Genomic DNA, 20707 nt, shown 5'->3' with positions numbered 1-20707 from the left:
AGATGACATAAAAATAACAAAATTGAGATATCGCAGAAGGCTTCGAAGGGTTTAAGTTTGACTCCATTAGTAGCATTTCTCAAAATATGTTGTGTGAAAGACTAATTCCTAGGAGATATTTTGGGTCAGATAAAGTTTGAGGTGTGTATTACAACTTTTTAAAAAAAATATTTGCAGAACACAAGTCGTGCATAAAGTAAACTTATTTAGCTTTCTAACTTGGCTATGGTGCAGCCTATTTTTTGTGTAAAAGACTTAGGAACAATTGATATAGACTCTGGGAAACTACCGTAGAGAAAAAGGAAAATTGTTTTTGTTTTTTTAGATTTCTTTGTGCTTTAAGTGAAAGTTTATAAATCAAGTCAGTCTCTCATACAAAAAATTTATATACCCCTTGCTATATACTCCTAATTGCTCTCCCCCTAATGAGACAGTATGCTCCTTCTCTCCACTCAAAAATTAGTTGTTTAAGATTCTTATATAGGTTGGATAAATCAGAGAGGTGGAAAAATCCTATTGAAAGAACCAGGTGTGATTCACTTTGAGGTAATGAAGACTGGATATAAGGTTACTTAGAATGTGTGGTAGGGTAACATCTGAATTTTGTTATATACAGTTTTTTTAGTTGATTAGATATAAAAAATAAGAGAGAAATTTTTTTTTTTTTTAATAAGATTTCATTCTGGATGGATTTGGTTAGAAGGATGTTGTAATATTACTGACTATAATAGGAAAAGTAACATCATGATAAAACAGAGAAAATATTAAAGTTGTCAGGAATTTTATTTTACTTGGATCAACAATCAATGCCCGTGGAAGCAGCAGTCAAGAAATCAAATGACAGATTGCATTGAGCAAATGTGCTGCAAAAGACCTCCTTAACATCTTAAAATACAAGGTTGTCACTTTGATGACTAAACTGTGTCTTACCCAAGCCATGGTATTTTTCATATGGATGCAACAACTGGACGATGAAAAAAGAATACCAAAAAAGAATTGCCACATTTGAATTATAGTGTTGGAGAAGAATATTGAATATACCAAGGACTGCCAAAAGAAGGAACAAATCTGTCTTAAAAGAAGTACAACCAGAATGCTCCTTAGAAGCAAGGATGGCGAGACTATATCTCACATACTTTGGACATGTCAGGAGGGATCAGTCCCTGGAGAAAGACATGCTTGGTAAAGTATAGGGTCGTTGAAAAAGAGGATGACCCTCAACATGGTGGATTGACACAGTGGCTGCAAGAATGGGCTCAAACAATGGTTGGTGGGCATGGTGCAGGACTGGGCAGTGTTTCATTCTGTTGTACATAGGGTTGCTATGAACTGACTTGACAGCACCTAACAGCAACAACAACAAAATGGTTTTGAAGACCCTAAACCCAGACTCTCGCAGCACTGGACTGTGAATGGGATATAGGCAGGAGAAGCAGAAGACATGGCTCTGGGCACAGCCTTTCCAGCTTTGCCCTTTGGGCAGGCAGATGCCTATGGCAGGGTTGTGGGGCTTCGGGGCTAGGGTTGCTTCTGCTCTTCAGGTCACGGAACATTGGGGCAGGGCTGGGCACACTGTACTTCCTCCTCACTTGCTTCCTCTCAGTTTCCTCGATGGTAGCCCCAAGCGGGGGTAGTCTTGCTCCTGAATATTTAGCAACTTGCTGAAGTTCATCCCTAAAGACAAACTTCTGCCTCCCGGGGAAAGTAAGTCGGCAACCCACACCCCCTAAGTAGCCACACACATTGGATACTCTCTGGCCATGGTGATGCAATGGTTAAGAGCTCGGCTGCCAACCAAAAGATCGGCAGTTCGAATCCACCAGCCAGTCCTTGGAAACCTTATGGGGCAGTTCTGCTGTGTCCTATAGGGGGTATGTGTATGCGTGAGAGAAAGAGAGAAAAAAATCAGATGGGGAGGGTTAGGGGCTGAAACGGCAGTGACACAAGCAGGTATTTCCCGATAGCCTATACCCTCCGCTGCCAGGATGGGGCTGAGGGGCCCAGCAAGTGGCTTGTCTTGGCCTTAGAATCTTGAGGTCATGACTCTGGGCTTAACATGTCTTGAATAACCTCATACCCTCAGCTTTTCTCCTCAGCTTGGCTGTCCCCCCTTCTCCCGGCCCAGTTGACTTACTCCAGCGGGGCCCAGTTGACTCACTCCAGTGGAGCCCAGTTGCCAGAGGGTCTCCAGCCCTTGCCGAGGCCTGTGCTGACACCCAAGCTGTGTGAGCAGGTGCAGTGTAAGCGGAGGCCATCCTGGCCGGCTGGTCCAGCCCCAGTCACTGCATGATTCACTCTGTTTAAACCCTTCCAGCCGGCCAGGGCACTGATGGTTCGTGACCTGCTGGGAGACCAGGCCTATGGCATAGCCCCCAACCTTAGTCTATGAGAGGCAAACCCCTGAACCCCAGGTCACAATCTGCGTGGACACAGCTGCCTCACCTGGCTTGGGAAGGCAACTATCACTCCCATGACATCCTACCAGCCCCAGGAAGGGCCGTGGAGATTGTATCCTACAGTCTACACCTGCAAAGTCTCTCCCCAGGAGACAGTGGCTGTGCCTTGATATGTGTGCTCCAGAGCTCTTGCTGTCCCTGGCAGTGGAAGAGGCTGGAGTCTCCCTCCCTCTTAAATACTTTCTGGATCGATCAGATGGAAATCATTAAAATAAGGATGCACACTGGAGATGGTGACCAGAAGCGGGCTCCCATGAGGTTTTAATATAGGAGGCTTTATGGGGATTGTCCCAACCCAGGACTGCCTATACCTAATACACAGTTTCCACAATGTCCAAATCACATAACATCCCATTTCACAGAATGTGTCACGGACGTTAAGCGATGCAGTAAGAGAAATGAAATCTTTGTACATGCTACGATATGGATATAGCTGGAGGACATTATGCTGAGTGAAATAAGTCAATCACAAAAGGACAAATACTCTATGACCTCACTTATAAAAAGACAAGAAGAGGCAGATGCACAGAGACTAAAGTTTATTGGTGGTTACCAGCGGTGGGAGGAGGGGGAACGGGTGGGTTAACAGTGATGGAAAAATTGCATTGATTTAAGGATAGAGTTGCACACTCGATGATTGTAATTGCTATCAATACATTGTATACTTGTAAAGAAAAAAGCTGAATTGGCGAAAGTTGTGTGATATATTTACAACAACAAAACGGCTGCCGAGGCTGCTTATGTACAACCAAACACCTCAGGGAATTTGGTTCCTTGGTTTGGCGGTTTGGGGTCATGGCTCCATGGGACATCCCAGTTAATTGGCTTTATATCATGTTTAGTGCTTCTGTTCTACCTCCTAGTTTGTTGTGTAGTGCCTGGGGTCTTAAAAGCTTGCAAGTGGCCATCCAAGGCACAGTTGGTCTCTATTCATCTGGAGCAACAGAAGGAGAGTCAGGAATAGGAGGAGGATATGGAATGTGTGGCAGATTGCTTCCATGAACAACTGCATTGCTATGAGACCACACACAAAAAAACTGGATGGTGCCTGCCTACCATTACTGAAGTTTTTGATCGAAGATTCCATAGAAGAACCCTGATCAAAAGGGGCAGAATGTAGAACAGAATGTCAGATTCTTGTAGACTGCAGATTTTCTGGAGCCATGGAAGCTGGAAGAGCCCCTGAGACTGTTGCCCTGAGAGATTGTATTTTTATGTAAATAATGTGTGCCTTCTACGTTTATTTGCCAACTGCTCACTCCCCGTACGAGGTATTTTTGTAATTGCACTAAGCTTATTTCTTTTTTACAGCAACATGTTTAAAAAAAAAAAAACGACATAGTACTGCTTCTGAAAATACTTCAAGGGAGGAGAGAGCAGCTGGTAAACAGACGTTGAAGGAGCATGGTTTTTGCATAAAAAATATGTTAATATTTAAACCTTAAACCAAAAATACTTTTGAAATCTTCTTAAAATCAAACAGTAGTTTAGCTTAACTAGTCAGAAAGGTCGCTTTGAACATTATGCTCTTTTAAGAACTATCCATTTGGGATCAAAGTGACAACAGCAGTTCAAAAGATGGGAACCTTAGGATGCAGTGAGATTATGTTAATGAGGGAGAAACAACTCAGAAAAGGAAGACGAGAATGGTTGCACAACTCGAAGAATGTGGTTGATGTCACCTAATTGTACGTCAAGAAACCGTTGAATTGGTGTATGTTTTGCTGTGTGTATTCTCAACAACAAAATAAAATTTAGAGGAAAATGTTTTTGCATAATTTTTTTTTTTAATTACCTGTGTGACATAGGCTGAATTTGTTAATATATAAATAACTCTAATAAATCATTAAGGAAAACTTCAACAACTTAAAAGGTAAATTGGCAAATATTATAAATAGGCAGATCACAGAAAAAGTTACAGGTGACTCATAAACAGGAAAATAGACATAGCTTTACTCTTAGACAAAAATGAAATTATAGTAATTTCCATTGCAGATTAGAGATTAATAATTTCTTTAATATGTGTAGAAATGGGAAAGCCACACTCTCGTATACTGTTGATGGGAATATTAATTGGCACAGCCTTTCTGGGGGGACAGTATGATGTTCATCGTTAAAATTTAAATCCCCGTGCTTTTTGACTCAACAAGTCCATGTCTGAGACATATCCTACAGTTGTAGTACCATGGGCATAAATAGATGTGTGTAGGAATGTTTTTTGGCAGTGTTCTTTGTGAGAGCAAATGGCTCTGAACTGAATGATAGCTTTCAAAATCATTGCCAGATTAGCTCTTTCTTAAAACCAAATGTTATTTGTAATGAACATTGATATATTTTCCTGTCATTCTAGCCAAGAGTGGCCAAACCAAGACATCAGCCAAAGTGAATAAATCTTCAGGTATGTTTCTGATTTGAATTCTAGACGTACTGTTGTTAGGTGCCTTGAGTCAGTTCCTACTCATAGCGAGCCTGTCTGTGTACAACAGAATGAAACACTGTCCAGCCCTGTTCCATGCTCACAATCGTTGCTATGTTAGAGCTCATTGTTACAGCCACTCTGTTTGTCCATCTTGTTGATGGTCTTCCTGTTTTTTGTTGACCTTCTGCTTAACCAACCATGATGTCCTTCTCCAAGGACTGGTCTCTCCTGATAACATGTCCAAAGCACGTGAGTCTAAGACTTGTCATTCTGGCTCCTACAGAGCGTTCTGGCTGTACTTCTGAGACAGATTTGTTCTTCTGGCACTCCATGGTACATTCAGTACTCTTTGCCAGCACCATAATTCAGAGGCATCAATTCTTCCTCAGCCTTCCCTTATTCGTTGTCCAGCTTTCGCGTGCATATGAAACAGTTGAAAATACCATGGCTTATATCAGGGGCTCCTTAATCCTCAAAGTGACATCTTTGCTTTTTAACACTTTAAAGAGGTCTTTTGCACCAGATTTGCCCAGTGCCGTACATTGTTTGATTCCTTAACTGCTGCTTCCGTGGGCATTGATTGTGGATCCAAGTAAAATGAAATTTTTGATACCTTCACTATTTTCTGTTTATCATGGTGTTGCCTATTAGTTAGCTTAATTATTTCAGAAGCATGTAGTATTAGTATTAGATTTCATGTGACATAGTATGTGCTGAGTTTATATTAATCTTTGAAATTTATAATATCCAAATTTTTTTTAAATGACAACTAATAGATAGTCCTCTTTCCTTGTAGTAATTATGAAAATAAGACAATTTAACTGGAGAAACTATTTCTTAGGAAGAATATCACATATTTCACAACTTTGCTCTCTGTTTACTGTCTTTTACATAATAGGCCAGGTAGCAAATATGCAGCAAGTTACAGGTTGTTTTTTCAGTTTTTAAAACTATAATGGGTTTTAAAGAAGCTAATAAATTTATTCTCTTTCCCCTAGCATTATCTATCCTCCTTTCCGATTTCTCTCGCATTTTTGCTAAATGCTGGTTAATTCAGGGTCACCTCTTTAAGTGGATTAAATTATCTGCCCTGTAATGTTAGAAAGGATATAGTCTTGAACTGGCAAATACCATTATTGTTAGTGGCAGCTCCAGATTTTCAGATAGTAGTGTGGGGGACGGCTAGGAAACTTGTCGTGAAGCTGTATATACTTAGCAAACACATTGATACTACTTTGATAGAAAATTTATAGGAGTCACAGACGGAGGTTAGGGCCAGGGGTGCCACATCAGCCATCTCTTAACTCTTGGCGGTTAATTCTGGCTGTTCTTTCCTTAAACTCTGATACCGAGACAGAAGTCAGAACTAATAAAGTGAATTGGCTTGTGATAATAACATAGTGACAGTGAAAGAAGTATCTTAAGGGCTCACTAAGGCTCAGCTTACTGCAATGTGGAAAACTTGTAAATAACTTAAAACAATAGAAAAAAACCAACTTGTGAATGACTAAGCTAAGTGGCAGTCTAAGGATTGGTATTACTATTTTTGAGCAAAGTTGTTTTTTTTTTTTTTTGTCTGTCTTTGAATATAAGGGGTGGATTTTTAAACGATTTGATTCATTTTTGTGAATATCAGTTCTTTTTATTTGTATGATAATTTTTCAAAAGCATTATTATATTCTCATAGAGTTCCTGTTAAGTACTAATGGCAGTCACCACCTTTGTTTATAAATTGAGAAAGCTACATAGAAATCAGTTGAAATTCTCTCAGAGGTTTTACGGTTAAACTTAGAATTCTCCTTAGGTCTACTGACTTCTGATCCTGGGTTCCGTACTCATGTTACCTCACGAGCTGTTATGAATCCTGATTTTCAGAGCTAAATCTTTGCTATTGCTCTCTGTGTGGAAAGGATTTTAACTCCCTGGTGATCTTCTCAGCCACATTCTGATGATCACAGTCTTTATAAATAGCATCATCTTAGAAAATAACAGTAATAGATGCTTGTGTACAAATAAGGGTCAGAGCAATTTAAATAATATTGTACGAATAGGACCCAATGAGAATGAGTCAAAGCAATCTTTATGTGGCCTGACCATGATGTAGGTATTCCTGAAGGCTTTTCAATCACCCGAGGACCAAGGAAGCATGGAATTGTTTTTGTCCTTGGAGTTAGCATTTTTGCTTCCAGTTGATCCACACATTCATAGATTTATTTAACTTGCCTGAATGTTACTTTCAGAACCCTTGTGGGGAGATGAATTCTTACAGTGTGATATTTTTCTTCCTAAAGAAATGATCATTGCTAGATTTAGAAAATGGCCTATATTCCCAAAGATGATAGCATTTTATGTTTTTGCATAAGATATAGTCTGTAGCTTTCATACTCCTTCTCTACAAGATTCTTTGGGGGATTGTTGATACTAGCTAAATAAACCAGTTTTGACCACAGCTTTTGTGATTTAGGGAAATCGGCAAGTTCTGTAAAATCTGTGATAACAGTAGCTGCTAAAGGTAATAAAGCTTCAGTTAAAACAGGTAAGATTATTGGGAAGGAGAGATTTTTATTAAGCTTATTCTTAATTCTGCTTTAAAGAATATAGCATCAAAAGTAAGTTTTAAACTCAGACAATTTAAAGCTTGATAATTTATAACATGTATAAAATGTTTAAGAGTTTAGTAGCTGCTTTGATACTTAAAATTTGACATGTATGGGACTTTTTTGGGGAGGGCTCCTTTGATCTTGTACAATATTTGCCATTGTAGGTATGTTTTTGACAGCTATATAATTGTGGGCTGCTCTGGTATTTTGGTCCTAGAAATTGCTTAATCTTTGTTTTCCTTAGTTTAAGACAGTTAATTCATATTCTCTTCCCTGGCTTATATAATTCCTGATGTTTGTTACTTTTTAAAAAAGGATTCTTCCATGTTATGAGAATGTATTTCCTCCATAAAGAAATGGTACACTATTTAAAATAAATGTAGCGTGTTGAAACTAGCATGATTTCTTTATTAATAATATCTTCTTCCAACTAACTGTCATTTTAAGGAACCTTTTCAGAAATTACAAAACATGATTTTTCACGTGTGTGATTATGGTATGTTTCTGCCACACGAGGGTTAAACTTGTGACTCATTTATGGCCCTCTACAAAAATTATATCAGTTTAAATGTACTTTTAATCTTTTGGGTAAACAGTTACTGAAAGTTAATAGAAATAATATATGGAAAAGAACTACTTTTATAATGTTTATTTATTTACTAATACACTAGCGTGAAACATGCTGAATGATTGAATAGACCCTGAGAATAATGGTGCATTTCTACTTTTAAAAGCAAAATCTAGTGGAAAGAAGTCTCTAGAAGTCAAAAAGGCTGGCAGTGTCAAAAGCAAAGACCCCAGTAAACCTGTGACTGTACCAGGTAAGCTTGAAATATAGTCATTCCCTGCTTTCTTTCTTTTAGATCATTTTGGTGTACATTTTGAAATTATTGTTTGAAAATCCTAAAAGGGATTGTTTTGTTTTTCAAGGAGAAAACTTGTCTTGGCTTTGGTTTAAGTCAGCCTAAAAGGAGACTTGATATAACAAAATAAACTAAACCAACTTAAGGTCATGTTCAGATTCATCAGTTTAATTATATTAGTGTGCTTTTCTAGACTACTAAAGCAGACTGTTTCATGCAGAAAATTCTGAAACAAAGACCAGTACGGAAGCCAAAGCCACTGAAAACAGTATTAAAGAAGCTGTTTCAGGTAGGTCAATAAAAAAAAAAAATAGGTTATCTCATTTCATTCTAATAGTTTTATAAGTAGAAAGGAAATTAATATTTTAAGAAATTAAGTACTTAATTGTGTATTAGTCAAGTGTATATGTAGCATATATATGTACACATGTATATTGCAGTATTGGGGTCATACCTAAGTGAAATGTATCTGTATGAAATGTTATTTTATTTTGTGTCTCAAGAAGCTGCTTTGGAGGCCACAGAAAACCAAGAACCAGTTAGCAAGGTCAGTTTTTCTATTTTACTTCTTTAAAGTTTAAGAAATTTTGACACAACATGATACTTTTGATACTATAAATACAGATATATTTGTGTAAAAAAAAATGTATAGGATTTGGCATGTTGAAAGATTTCAGTAGTTTGTGTCTTTATTAATACGGTTTCAGCTCAGAAACCTTGAATGGCAGAGTAAGTCACAGAAATGAAATAATAGATTATCAGTAAATATACATATTTTTGAGGACTGCTTTTCAGTGAGAATAACACATTAAGACAAAATGGCTTTTTGAGTAAACAAGAGGTTGTCAAATTAAAACTGATAAAATTTTGTGTAGTCTTTATAGAGGTGAATGGGAGATATTTTAATATTTAGAGTACGAGTTCTTTTTTGGAGTAGGGAGGGGTTTGCAGTTGTATTTGAACGGAATAAAGTTTACTTCATTATGTCCCTGTGGTTACATCTGTCATTACGAGTATATTAAAATCTCATTAAATTAGATTTCACTGATGTAGATTTTAAGATTATTCAAGTGCTAAGCATAAGGTTGTTTTCCTTGTAGATCCATTGATCAAGCAGTTACTAAGTAGTATGTCTTACTTATATTACTGTTGTATTTTAAGAGTATTTTAAAGTACCAATAGAGTATTTTAGATTCGTTTATGAAGACAGTTGTCATGATAGTGAAATTACTCTCAGCTGGTTTATGAAAATTATAACTTCCCATCTTTTTTTCAAAGAAGAGTTACAAATTGCCAAATTTACTATAGTATACCTTTGTAGATTTTCTTAGCATCCACCAAAGGAGAAATTGGCACTGATGAGAGAATTGCTTTGAATAGAAAAAATTCAAGAGACTGAAAGGCAGTGGGGATTGCTAAGGGATAAGCTCATTTACATAACCTAAAAGTGATCATCTTGTTCAGGAAGGTTGGAAGGATATACATGATTTAAAGTTTGGAAATATGTTAGCATCACAAGGCACAGGAGTAACAATATTATGTGAAGGGAAGGAGTTGCAGTCAGAAACAAGAGAACTTATGTTTTTAAACACTGTTTGAAAAAGAGACCTAAAGACCTGTAATTATTCTTTGTACTTGAAAAGAGTAAATTAGCATTTTGTTTTTGTTTTCTTTTTTAATTTGAGGTTCTCTCCAGCCTCCCGAATTGATCAGGCTTTACCCAGTGTTAGATGCAGTTTAAGTACTAATGTAACATATGATCTGCAATATAAATTTAAATAAATATAAAAGTAGTTAAAAAAAAATGTTAATGTGAGTTTGATTTTTTAACTCATTTTGAAGGAAACAGAAGAAATGTGCGTGGTCCTTGTGTCTAATTTGCCTATTAAAGGATATTCTATAGAAGACGTTTACAACCTAGCAAAACCGTTTGGTGGTTTGAATGATATTTTGGTTTTGTCATCTCATAAAAAGGTAAGAATTGATAATAGCTGTTCATACTATCTGCAAGCATATTTTGAAAAATATAAAATTCACAAAACTAGAAAAAAAAGGGGCTTTTAAAAGCTGTAACTCAAAGTAATTAAACTGTTTCAAGCCAAGGGATTTTTAAATGTAAAACATATATCCCTTATTTTAGTATTGTTTTAATCAAGACATAATTCTGATGAGGAGGAGAAATGGTTTACTGATGTCAATTTTTTTTTTTTAACCACATTTTCATTTAATAGAAAATGTTTTACATCTTTAATATGTTTAATGCAGAGTTTTTAAATTTACCTTATAAAACTTTATGGAATCTTATCTAACTAGTATTTCTAACCATTTTGAGACCTCAGATTTATGTCATCAATACTTAGAATCACCTAGGCTTATCTGTGCATCTAAATTTTCTCTAATACATATTTTATAATTTCAGAACCACACAATAATATTTATTTTTCATACTAAACTTGCAGAAGGTGTTTTAAAGGAGGAGGGATTTGAGGAAAGAGTTTAAGTAATGGAAATGACACTATTAGAGTGGTAGAAAGTGATGTTCTTACAATAGAAAGCAGTTGGCAATTAGTAGAAATCTTTGAAAGTAGAGTTAGGGTATCTCTTTGCTGGTAATTGGAGCTAATGTGCTTGAGAAAAACTCTAGGAGAGGAGACTCAATACGAGTGGTAAATGTAGCTTCCTGTGTCAAAATTAGATTATTTGGATGGTTGCACAGCTCTAAATATATGAAAAACCATTGAATTGTATACTTTAAGCAGGTTACTTTATAGTATATAAATTACATCTCAATAAAACTAATAAAATATAGATTATTTGTCATACGCAGAGACAATAAAAATGTTTTTATCTTAAAATAGGTTATTTACTTGACTCTAAGTATTAAATGTTTTCAAGGAAAAGTCATTTGAATAAGATTTATTTTTTCACTCTTATAATTTCTGTTTTAAAAGGCATATATAGAAATAAGTAGAAAATCTGGAGATTCTATGGTAAAATTTTATACCTGCTTCCCAATATCAATGGATGGAAATCAACTCTCAATAAGTATGGCTCCTGAAGACATGAACATAAAAGATGAGGTAAATGTCACTTTACCAACATTTTTACTAGCATGTCATTAAGTTTCTTAACAGATGTATTGACATCTGTTATCTTTTTTAGTTTTCTTCTTTGGATCTTGAATACAGTGAAATACCCTTTTAGAAATTTCTTAACTGTTTTTCTAATCTTCCAGGCCATTATTTCATGAAATCTTTTTATCTAATTTATTAAGCATTCCATCACCAAATCCTGTTGAAGCTTTCTTTGATCTGTGTTTAGTATAAAGTCTGATTAAGAGCAACAGTTCTAAAGAGTAGACAGCCTGGGTTCAGATTTACTTGACAGCTTTGTGAACTTGGGCAAGGTTGTTCTGTTCTCTAAGTCCTTGTTTCTTCATCTGTAAACTAGGGAAGGCCTGCCTCATAAGGTGTTTGTTGAGTTTGGAAGAAGGAAGCCACATGAAGTGCTTACGTTTAGCACATAGTAAGCACACTATCGATGTCAGTTATAATTTTTCTTTTTTATCCTTTTATCCCTACTGTAACTAGCCCTTGACCCCTATGTGACAATTTTGGAATCATCTAGCAGTCTTTTGTAAATCTCACCTGTTTTCTTTTAGGTACTGTGAAAGCTTCTCCCTGCCCCTCCATACTCTACTATCCCACTGTTCAAAGTTACTTCCATAGTGTAGGAATCCTATTACTCATGCCTGTTGGGGTGGAAACAAAGTTGAAACCTGTTGTCCGAGAACAGGCTTCTCATTTATATACTGTGTATCTCACTGCTGTTTTCTGTTATCCAAACTGGAAACCTGGAAATTATCTTTAACTTCTTCTCTCATCCTTCAGACATTTAATCAGTCACCGAGTTTCATCTGTTTTAATTCCTAAATATTTCTGATTTTTTTTCTCTTATCATCATCCCATCAGCCATTACTTCATCTTTTAAAAACTGTGGGCTACTAAAGTAACCATCTAATTTTTCTTTTTACCTTCAGCTTTGTCTCCCTCAAATATTTGCTTTACAAAGCCATGAAACTTATGTAAAATTCAAATCTGTTCAAAATCATCTGATTCAGAAACCATGCAGTGTCTCCTTGTACCTGCAGACATTTACTTCTGAATGCCAGGAGGCACTAGGTAGGGTTATTAGAATCTCTAGGGCAAGGCGGGAATCTGTAATTTGAAAAAGCCTTTCCTTGAAAACTACTCTAATGTGACATAATTGCTAGGATTGTATTATACGTGCCTGTCCCTGGTGGCACTGTGGTTAGGTGTTGGGCTGCTAACCAAAAGATAGGTAGTTCAGGTCCACCAGCCACTCCTTGGAAACCCTATGGGGCAGTTCTCTGTCCTGTAGGGGTAGCTAATGAGTTGGAATCAACTCAATGACCATGGGTAACGGGTAATGTCGAAGTATGTTTAAGAACCGTAGTCTGAGTCTCCACATTCTTTTCTGGCGTACGTCAGCTTTCCATTAGCTGGCATTCGCTAGCTTTAACGTCATTGTCTCATGCCACTCTTGACCTCTTATTTTATAATTGTGTAGCTCCAAATCACTGTATATGTATGGTGTGCTGTTTTTCATTAGCCTGCATCTTTGCTCTTCCTCATCCCCTACTTAGCTAAGTTTTTGCTTTATAATTTCAGTTCTCTTCCGTCTTCTAAATTAAATCTGTGATTCCTTTCTTGTAAACTTGAATGTCCTCCCCTAAATGTTACTACCTCATTAATCTTCATGCATGTAGGGGAGTAGAAAGAATGAAGGTGTTTATGGAGTGTGGGACTTGGATAACTTGTTTAGGAAGAGGGAAACATTTTTGGAAGGAACAGAACTTTTGCTTTCTCCTTGTTTTATGAAATACTGTTAGATGCATATTTATATAGATTATTATTTTATAAATCTTGACTAATTAAATATATGAATTAGAATGAATTTACACCTTCAGCCTTTATTTATTTTTTAGGAAGCTGTATTTACAAACTTGATTAAAGAAAATGACCCAGAGGTGAGTTTTGCATTTAAATTCTTTTTGTATACTTCTTTAATTTGTAGAAAATTTTTTTGTTTGTTTGGTTTTTTTGAAATGTAAAGAAAGAAAACCTTAGTACTAATTTTAAGATACTGAGGTGATGGAGCTGTCAGATGGGTCTTCTTATTAGCCAAAGATAAGAAATCAAGGGTTAGTCCCTAATATGAATTATATTTCCAGATAATGGAATGTATATTAAGTGGTGAAATAGAGAAATTACTTTGAGGATGTTTTGACTATATACTATGTTGATAGAAGAAAAGATTATGCCTCCTGTTTTAGTATATTGTTTTACTGATAATGTAGATCTAAAATGAAGGCTTCATGGTCTTAACCCACGTGGTCATTTTCTTATTCTTCAGAGAGGACATCATCTGACCTCTGAAATATTAAATTACCGTTAATCTGTGTTTTACAGTTTGATACTATAGCTGCGTTTTTCTTTTTCTATGCTGTCCCTTAAACTATAGGCAGATACAGATAAAAGTTACAATCGATTTGTACATCTTGATAACTTACCAGAAGATGGACTCCAGTGTGTACTTTGTATTGGACTTCAGTTTGGAAAAGTGGATCACCACATATTTATGAGTAATAAAAACAAGGTAACAGAATGGTCTGTGTTTTGTAAATAATATGTTGCTGAATCATATTCTCATGGTCTGCAGTTTTTAATTTAGCCTCTGAACTGATGCATTTATAAATATTACTCAGCCTCTTAGCAGAACTGTGATGGATCAGGATATTTTCTTCTGGACTGTGACAAGAAAGATGAAATATGGTCTTTCTCCTCAGAACTCCTAGTTTTTAAGGGGGAAATAAGACTAACACAAGGGAGCAGAAAGGTAATTTAGTACAAAGACAGGAAGTTTAGACCTTAACCTTTATGGTCCCTTAGTTAACCTTTGTGACCTTGGCTAAATCAGTTTATACTTTGAGTTCTAATTTATAAAATGAGATGTTGTCAGGTATTTTCTAAAATCTCTTCCAGCTGTAAAACGCACAGCTTTAACTTTGTTTAGATACATGGAAAGAATAATAAAATAACCATTTCTTACTTTCATGATTTGGCCCTTTCCTTAAAAGATCCAGAAATTGTTAATCTATTTACATTTACTGTGCCTTCTGCATATAATGTTTATTTCAGGTATGTATCCATTATAAAAAAAAAAAATTTTTTTTTTATCCATTATAATTAAATTTTGATGAACTGTACCCTATAATGGAAACCCTGGTGGCATAGTGGTTAAGTGCTACGAGGCAGGTCAGATCCGCCAGGTGCTTCTTGGAAACTCTATGGGGCAGTTCTACTCTGTCATATAGGGTCACTACGAGTCGGAATCGACTCGACGGCACTGGGTTTGGTTTTTGTGTTTTTTTTTTGTACCCTATAAAGTCAGGGTTTCATGTTAAAGTTGGTAGTGCTGTCAAATTGATTTCAACTCTTGGTGACCCCATGTGTGACGACAGAGTGGAACTCTGCTCCAAAGGGTTCTCAGCGGCTGGTTTTTCAGATGTAGATCACCAGGCCTTTCCTCCAAAGTGCCTCTGGGTGGGCTTGAACCTCTAACCTTTCAGTTAGTAGCCAAGCATATTAACTGTTCGCACCAACCAGGGGACTCCTTGCCAATACTTACTTCATAAAAAAATACCTAACTGACCAACAACTGGCTCCATATGTCTTTTGACATGCCTCCTACTGATACATAGAGTGTGTTTGGTTGCTTTTGAGATAGTGTGATATAGGATGGAAAGGGATGTCACAAATGGCATGTAGGAATACAGAATCTTTGCTGTAATCATCTTTAATCTTCTCTTTTTAAGTTACGTGTCAACTCTCTTCAGTTGTGCCTTGCAGCATTCCAAGAATTTTCTCTTGTTGACTTTGAAATAAGGATTAACCTTAACCTTTGTGGTCACATATTTGGGATTGAAAGGAAAAAATATTGATACTGTTTCTTCTTTATTCAAAGGCAATTCTTCAATTAGATAGTCCTGAATCTGCTCAGTCAATGTACAACTTTCTGAATCAGAATCCACAGAACATAGGTGACTATGTATTGACCTGCACATTATCTCCAAAACTGGACTCAACAGAGGTAAGATTTTTTTGTATCAACTCCTGTACTTTAAGAAATTGAGGAAAGTGTAAGAGGTTATTGTTCCAAAGCACAGATACATATTTTCTGAAGGTAATTTCAAGAATTATTCTCAGGCGGTAGTCAAACTGATTCTGAATTTAGATATTCCTTTTTAAAATTTGTTTTGCAGTCTATTCAGTACGAAGCAGTATTGTTGTTTACCTGCTATCAGTTTGGCCCCTGACTCATGGCAACCCCGTGCACCACAGAATGAAAACATTGCCAGTTCCTACACCATTTTTCTGACTGGCTGCAGATTGGACTGTTGTGATCCGTAGAGTTTTCATTGGCTGATGTTCAGATGTGGATCACCAGGCCTTTCCTCCTACTCTGTCTTAGTCTGGAAGTTCTGCTGCATGGCAACACACAAGCCTCCGCTGACAGACTAGGTGGTGGCCTCACATGAGGCGCGTTGGCTGGCAGTTGAGCCCGGGTCTCTACCACCGAACCACCACTATTCCGTGGAGCAGTGTAAATTTGTCTCATTGAAAATGGGATAATTTCGAAACTGTAGGCTAATAAATCTTAAAACTTATTATGGACATAAGTGTAGAGTGAATTCATATATGTAGCATGATTGTTTCTTTCAGGTTGAAGCTATTTTGAATCTATTTTGGTTTTATCCTGGTATATTATAAACTGTTTTTATATAAGAAATAAGATTTTACAGATTCTTGGCTTACATAATAATACATGTATGAAAGCTATGAATAGTCCCCCTTTGAAAGAATTAAATTCTAACTTATATATGTTTTCTCTAATAAAAAATCCTGTTGCTGTCGAGTGGATTCTGACTCAAAGTGACCTTATGGGACAGAGTAGAACTGCCCCATGCGGTTTCCAAGGAGCAACTGATTGATGGATTCAGAGTGCCGACCTTTTTGATTAGCAGCCGTAGCTCTAAGGACTGTGCCACGAGGGGTTGATTTGAACATATAGTGTCCGTTATACCCATTCAACAAATGACAAAAATTCATAAAACGAACGAATACCGGAGGCAGGTAGACTAATTTCAGGGTATTTTAATGGTCTGTATGAGAAGTAATGAAGGTTTGAGCTAAGGAATAGACTATAAAGTGGAAATAAAACCTGCCCCCAGAATTTTGTGATAACAGTTTTTAATTTCCCACTCTTAAAAATGAGTTAACTTATTTATATTACCCTCTCTTCTTCCATATCCCACATTTTTGTTTCCTGTTTTGTTACTTACATATATAATATGTTACAGCCTTTAGTTCTGTAACTATAGTTAACCTGAGTCCCTGCATATTTGAAAATGACTTTATTTTACTCATACATATGTCATTGATAGTTTGCTAGGTATAAAATTCTGAGCTCAGTTTTTGTTTTTTGTTTTTTTTTTCCCATTGTTTTTAGCAACCAATATTGCTGAGAAGTCGAATTTCAGTCAGACCTTTAAGAGTTTTTTTTCTCCAAAAGCTTTGGGATTAATTCATTAACACATTAAACAAGTGTTTGTCTAATTAACTTTCTATGCCAGTACTGTTTCAGGCACTGGGGATATATTGATTAACATAAGAGTCAATATCTGAATCCTCAAGGAGCTCCTGTTTTAGTAGAGAAACCAAATAGAACCCACACCAGGAATTCCCTCTACTACCTCATAGAGTTTCCAAGGAGCAGCTGGTAGATTCCAACTGCTGACCTTTTGGTGAGCCACTTAACAACCACTGTGCCACAGGGGCTCCATATTATTCATAGCATATGAATAGGATAATACACTCTTAGAAGGAAGATCAGCTAGTACAAGTATTATTCAAATTTGCCCACCAACCACTGGCACCAAAGATGAAGAAATTGAAGATTTTTACTAACTTCTGCAGTCTGAAATTGATCAAACATGCGATCAAGATGCATTAATAATTAACGGTGATTGGAATGCAAAAATTGGAAATGAAGGATTGGTAGTTGGAAAATACAGCCTTGGTGATAGAAACAGTGCTGGAGATCACATGATAGAATTTTGCAAGACCAACAACTTACTCGTTGCAAATACCTTTTGTCAACAACATAAACTGTCTATACAGGTAAACCTTGCCAGATAGAAAACACAGGAATCAAATTGACTACATCTGTGGAAAGGGACAATAGAGAATCTCATTAACATCACTCAGAACAAGGCCAGGCCGACTGTGGAACAGGCCATCAGTTGCTCCTGTGCAAGTTCAAGTTGTAGCTGAAGAAAATAAAAAGTCCACAAGAGCCAAAATACGACCTTGAGTATATCCCACCTGAGTTGGAGACCATCTCAAGAATAGATTTGACGCATTGAACATTAATGACTGAAGACCAAACGAGTTAAGGGATGACATTAAGTACATCATACATAAAGCAAAAGATCATTAAAAAGGAAAGAAAGAAAAGAACAAAATGGATGTCAGAAGAGACTCTGAAACTTGTTCTTGGACGTAGAGCAGCTAAAGCAAATGGAAGAAATGATGCAATAAAAGCTGAACAGAAGATTTCAAAGGGCGGCTTGAGAAGACAAAGTATTATAATGAAATGTGCTAAGACCTGAAGTTAGAAAGCCAAAAGGGAAGAACATGCTTGGCATTTCTCAAGCTGAAAGAACTGAAGAAAAAAATTCAAGCCTTGAGTTACAATATTGAAGGATTTTGTGGGCAAAATACTGATCAATGCAGGAAGCATCAAGAGGAAGATGGAAGGAATACAGTCATTGTATCAAAAGAATTGGTAGACATTCAACCATTTCAGGAGGTGGCATATAACCAAGAACCAACCAATGGTACTGAAGAAAGAAGTCCAAGCTGCATTGAAGGCATTGGTGAAAAAGAAGGGTCCAGGAATTGATGGAATACCCATTGAGATGTTTCAACAAAAGGATGCAGCACTGGAGGTGCTCACTTGTCTGTGCCAAGAAATTTTGAGGGATTTACCTTGCAACCGACTGGAAGAGATCCATATTTGAGCCCATTCCAAAGAAATGGGATCCAGCAGAATGCAGAAATTATCAAACAATATCATTTATACCACATGCAAGTAAAATTTTGCTGAAGATAATTCAAAAGTGGTTGCAGCACTACATGACCAGGAACTTCCAGAAATTAAAGCTGGATTCAGACGTGGAATGAGGGATAACATTGCTGATGTCTGATGGATCTTGGCTGAAATCAGAGAATACCAGAAAGATGTTTACCTGTCATTGACTGTGCAGAGTCATTCAATTGTATGGATCGTAACAAATTATGGATAACATTGAGAAGAATGGAAATTCCAGAAAATTTAATTGTGGTCACGCAGAACCTGTGTATAGAACAAGAAGCAGCTGTTCGAACACAAGAAGGGGATACTGCATGATTTAAAATCCGGAAAGTGTGTGTCAGGGTTGTATCCTTTTACCATACTTACTCAATCTATATGCTGAGCAAATAATCGTAGAAAATAGTCTATATGAAGAAGACTGCAGCTTTAGGATTGAAGGAAGAGTCCTTAACAACCTGCGATGTGCAGATGCTTTCTAAAAGCAGAGAGGACTTGAAGCACTTACTGATGAAGATCAAAGACTACAGCCTTCAGTATGGATTACACCTGAACATAAAACAAGAATCCTCACAACTGGACCCATAAGCAACATCTTGATAAATGGAGGAAAATACTGAAGTTTCAAGGGATCCACAGTCAACTCACATGGAAGCAGCAGTCAGAAAATCAGAGGACGTATTGCATTGGGCAGATCTGCAGAAGACCTCTTTGAAGTGTTAAAAATGTCACTTTGAGGACTAAGGTAAGCCTGACCCAAGCCACGGTGTTTTCAGTCACCTCGTATGCCTGGGAAGCTGGATAATGAATATGGAAGACCAAAGAAAAATTGATGCCTTAGAATTATGGTGTTGATGAAAAATACTGAATATTCCGTTGATTGCCAGAAGAATGAACAAATCTGTCTTGGAAGAAGTACAGCCAGAGTGCTCCTTAGAGGCAAGAATGGTGAGGCTCCACCTCACTTACTTTGGATGTGTCATCAGGAGGGACCAGTTCCTGGAAAAGGACATCATGCTTATTAAAGTAGGTCAGTCAAAGAGAGGAAGACTGTCAACAAGATGGATTGACACATTTGGCTGCAAACAATGGGCTGAAACATAGCAGTAATGGTGGTGTAGTACCAGGTCTATTGTTCACAAGTTCACTGTGAGTTGGAACCAACTCGATGGCATCTAACACATTTAAATTTTTTAACGTATAATTCTCGGTTTTTAGTCTGACAAAACTTTTCTAGAAAGACAGTTCTCAACCCAGAGCACATATGATTCCCATAGGAAAAGCTTCCAGCTTATATATATAAGCTCTACAAGGGCAGAGATTTGTGGCAGTTCTATTCATTCATGAATCCCAAGTGCCCAGGACAGTGTTTGGTTCCTAGGCAATTGTTTGTAATTCCTGCTTCCTTTTTCAGCCCCAGGACATTGTTTTCTTCGGAATTCAGATACACATTTAAAAGGATTAGTGTTAAATTTTGTCCAGAGCTGGTAGCTGTTTTGAGTTAATCGATGTCTCCTTTTATAATCAAAAGTTTTAAAAAATAATAGTTCTGCAAGGAAGATGTTATTTTCAGGTTTATTGCCTATTTTTTCTAAGCAAAAGGTGGTATTTCTACGCTTTTAAAGTTTCTTTAAAAAGGTTATTTATATCAACATTAAGCAAATTTCTTTTTTCTCATAAATTAATGAGATAAACTCTAAAACTGATATTTGTGTGGACACTGAAAAGTATGTTTTGATATGCTTTTAAGATATATTCTTGTTTTTTAGCTAAGACTTTAAGAGCTGAAAACATTGCAGTGATGGGTTAAATATTTAAAGTCCAGTAGAATAGCCTCTAATAAAATATGGAATTATGTTACAGGCTCAAGTTGAGAAAGACTCAGAACAAGGAAAAGAAAGGTATGTTACTTAAAGTTTGCTAACATTTTTACATAATACTAGTTATTAGATTTTATTTTCATATTTTATGATAGTTGTTCATATGCAGCAAATAAGTTCCTGTCTTTCATGTTTGTACATTCTGTGTATGTGCGAGCCTGTTACGGTTTTATTTTTCAGTTCTGTTTGACCTGAGGGGGCGGGTAGTGTTTTTGTTTTTGGTCTCACTCAGATATTTACTGGTTATTAAGGA

General features: G+C 36.6%; 1 protein-coding gene across 2 annotated transcripts in view; it reads left to right on the top strand.

Annotated features, from left to right (window-relative positions):
• ZNF638 (zinc finger protein 638) overlaps positions 1–20707 on the top strand; it is a 91376-nt gene that overhangs the window by 53148 nt on the left and 17521 nt on the right. For both annotated transcript variants that reach the window (XM_049856339.1, XM_049856338.1), the window contains exons 11-21: positions 4807–4854; positions 7340–7411; positions 8210–8296; positions 8559–8627; positions 8842–8885; positions 10181–10312; positions 11290–11418; positions 13347–13388; positions 13883–14017; positions 15386–15511; positions 20438–20475. In XM_049856339.1, coding sequence (XP_049712296.1) covers positions 4807–4854; positions 7340–7411; positions 8210–8296; positions 8559–8627; positions 8842–8885; positions 10181–10312; positions 11290–11418; positions 13347–13388; positions 13883–14017; positions 15386–15511; positions 20438–20475 — 922 coding nt within the window. The remainder of the gene's footprint in view (positions 1–4806; positions 4855–7339; positions 7412–8209; positions 8297–8558; positions 8628–8841; positions 8886–10180; positions 10313–11289; positions 11419–13346; positions 13389–13882; positions 14018–15385; positions 15512–20437; positions 20476–20707) is intronic.

The sequence above is a fragment of the Elephas maximus genome, chromosome 17, assembly GCF_024166365.1.
Source record: "Elephas maximus indicus isolate mEleMax1 chromosome 17, mEleMax1 primary haplotype, whole genome shotgun sequence".
Lineage (NCBI taxonomy): Eukaryota > Metazoa > Chordata > Mammalia > Proboscidea > Elephantidae > Elephas > Elephas maximus.
The sequence above is the reverse complement of the archived record's forward strand: the minus strand, read 5'-3'. Positions and strand labels throughout refer to the sequence as shown.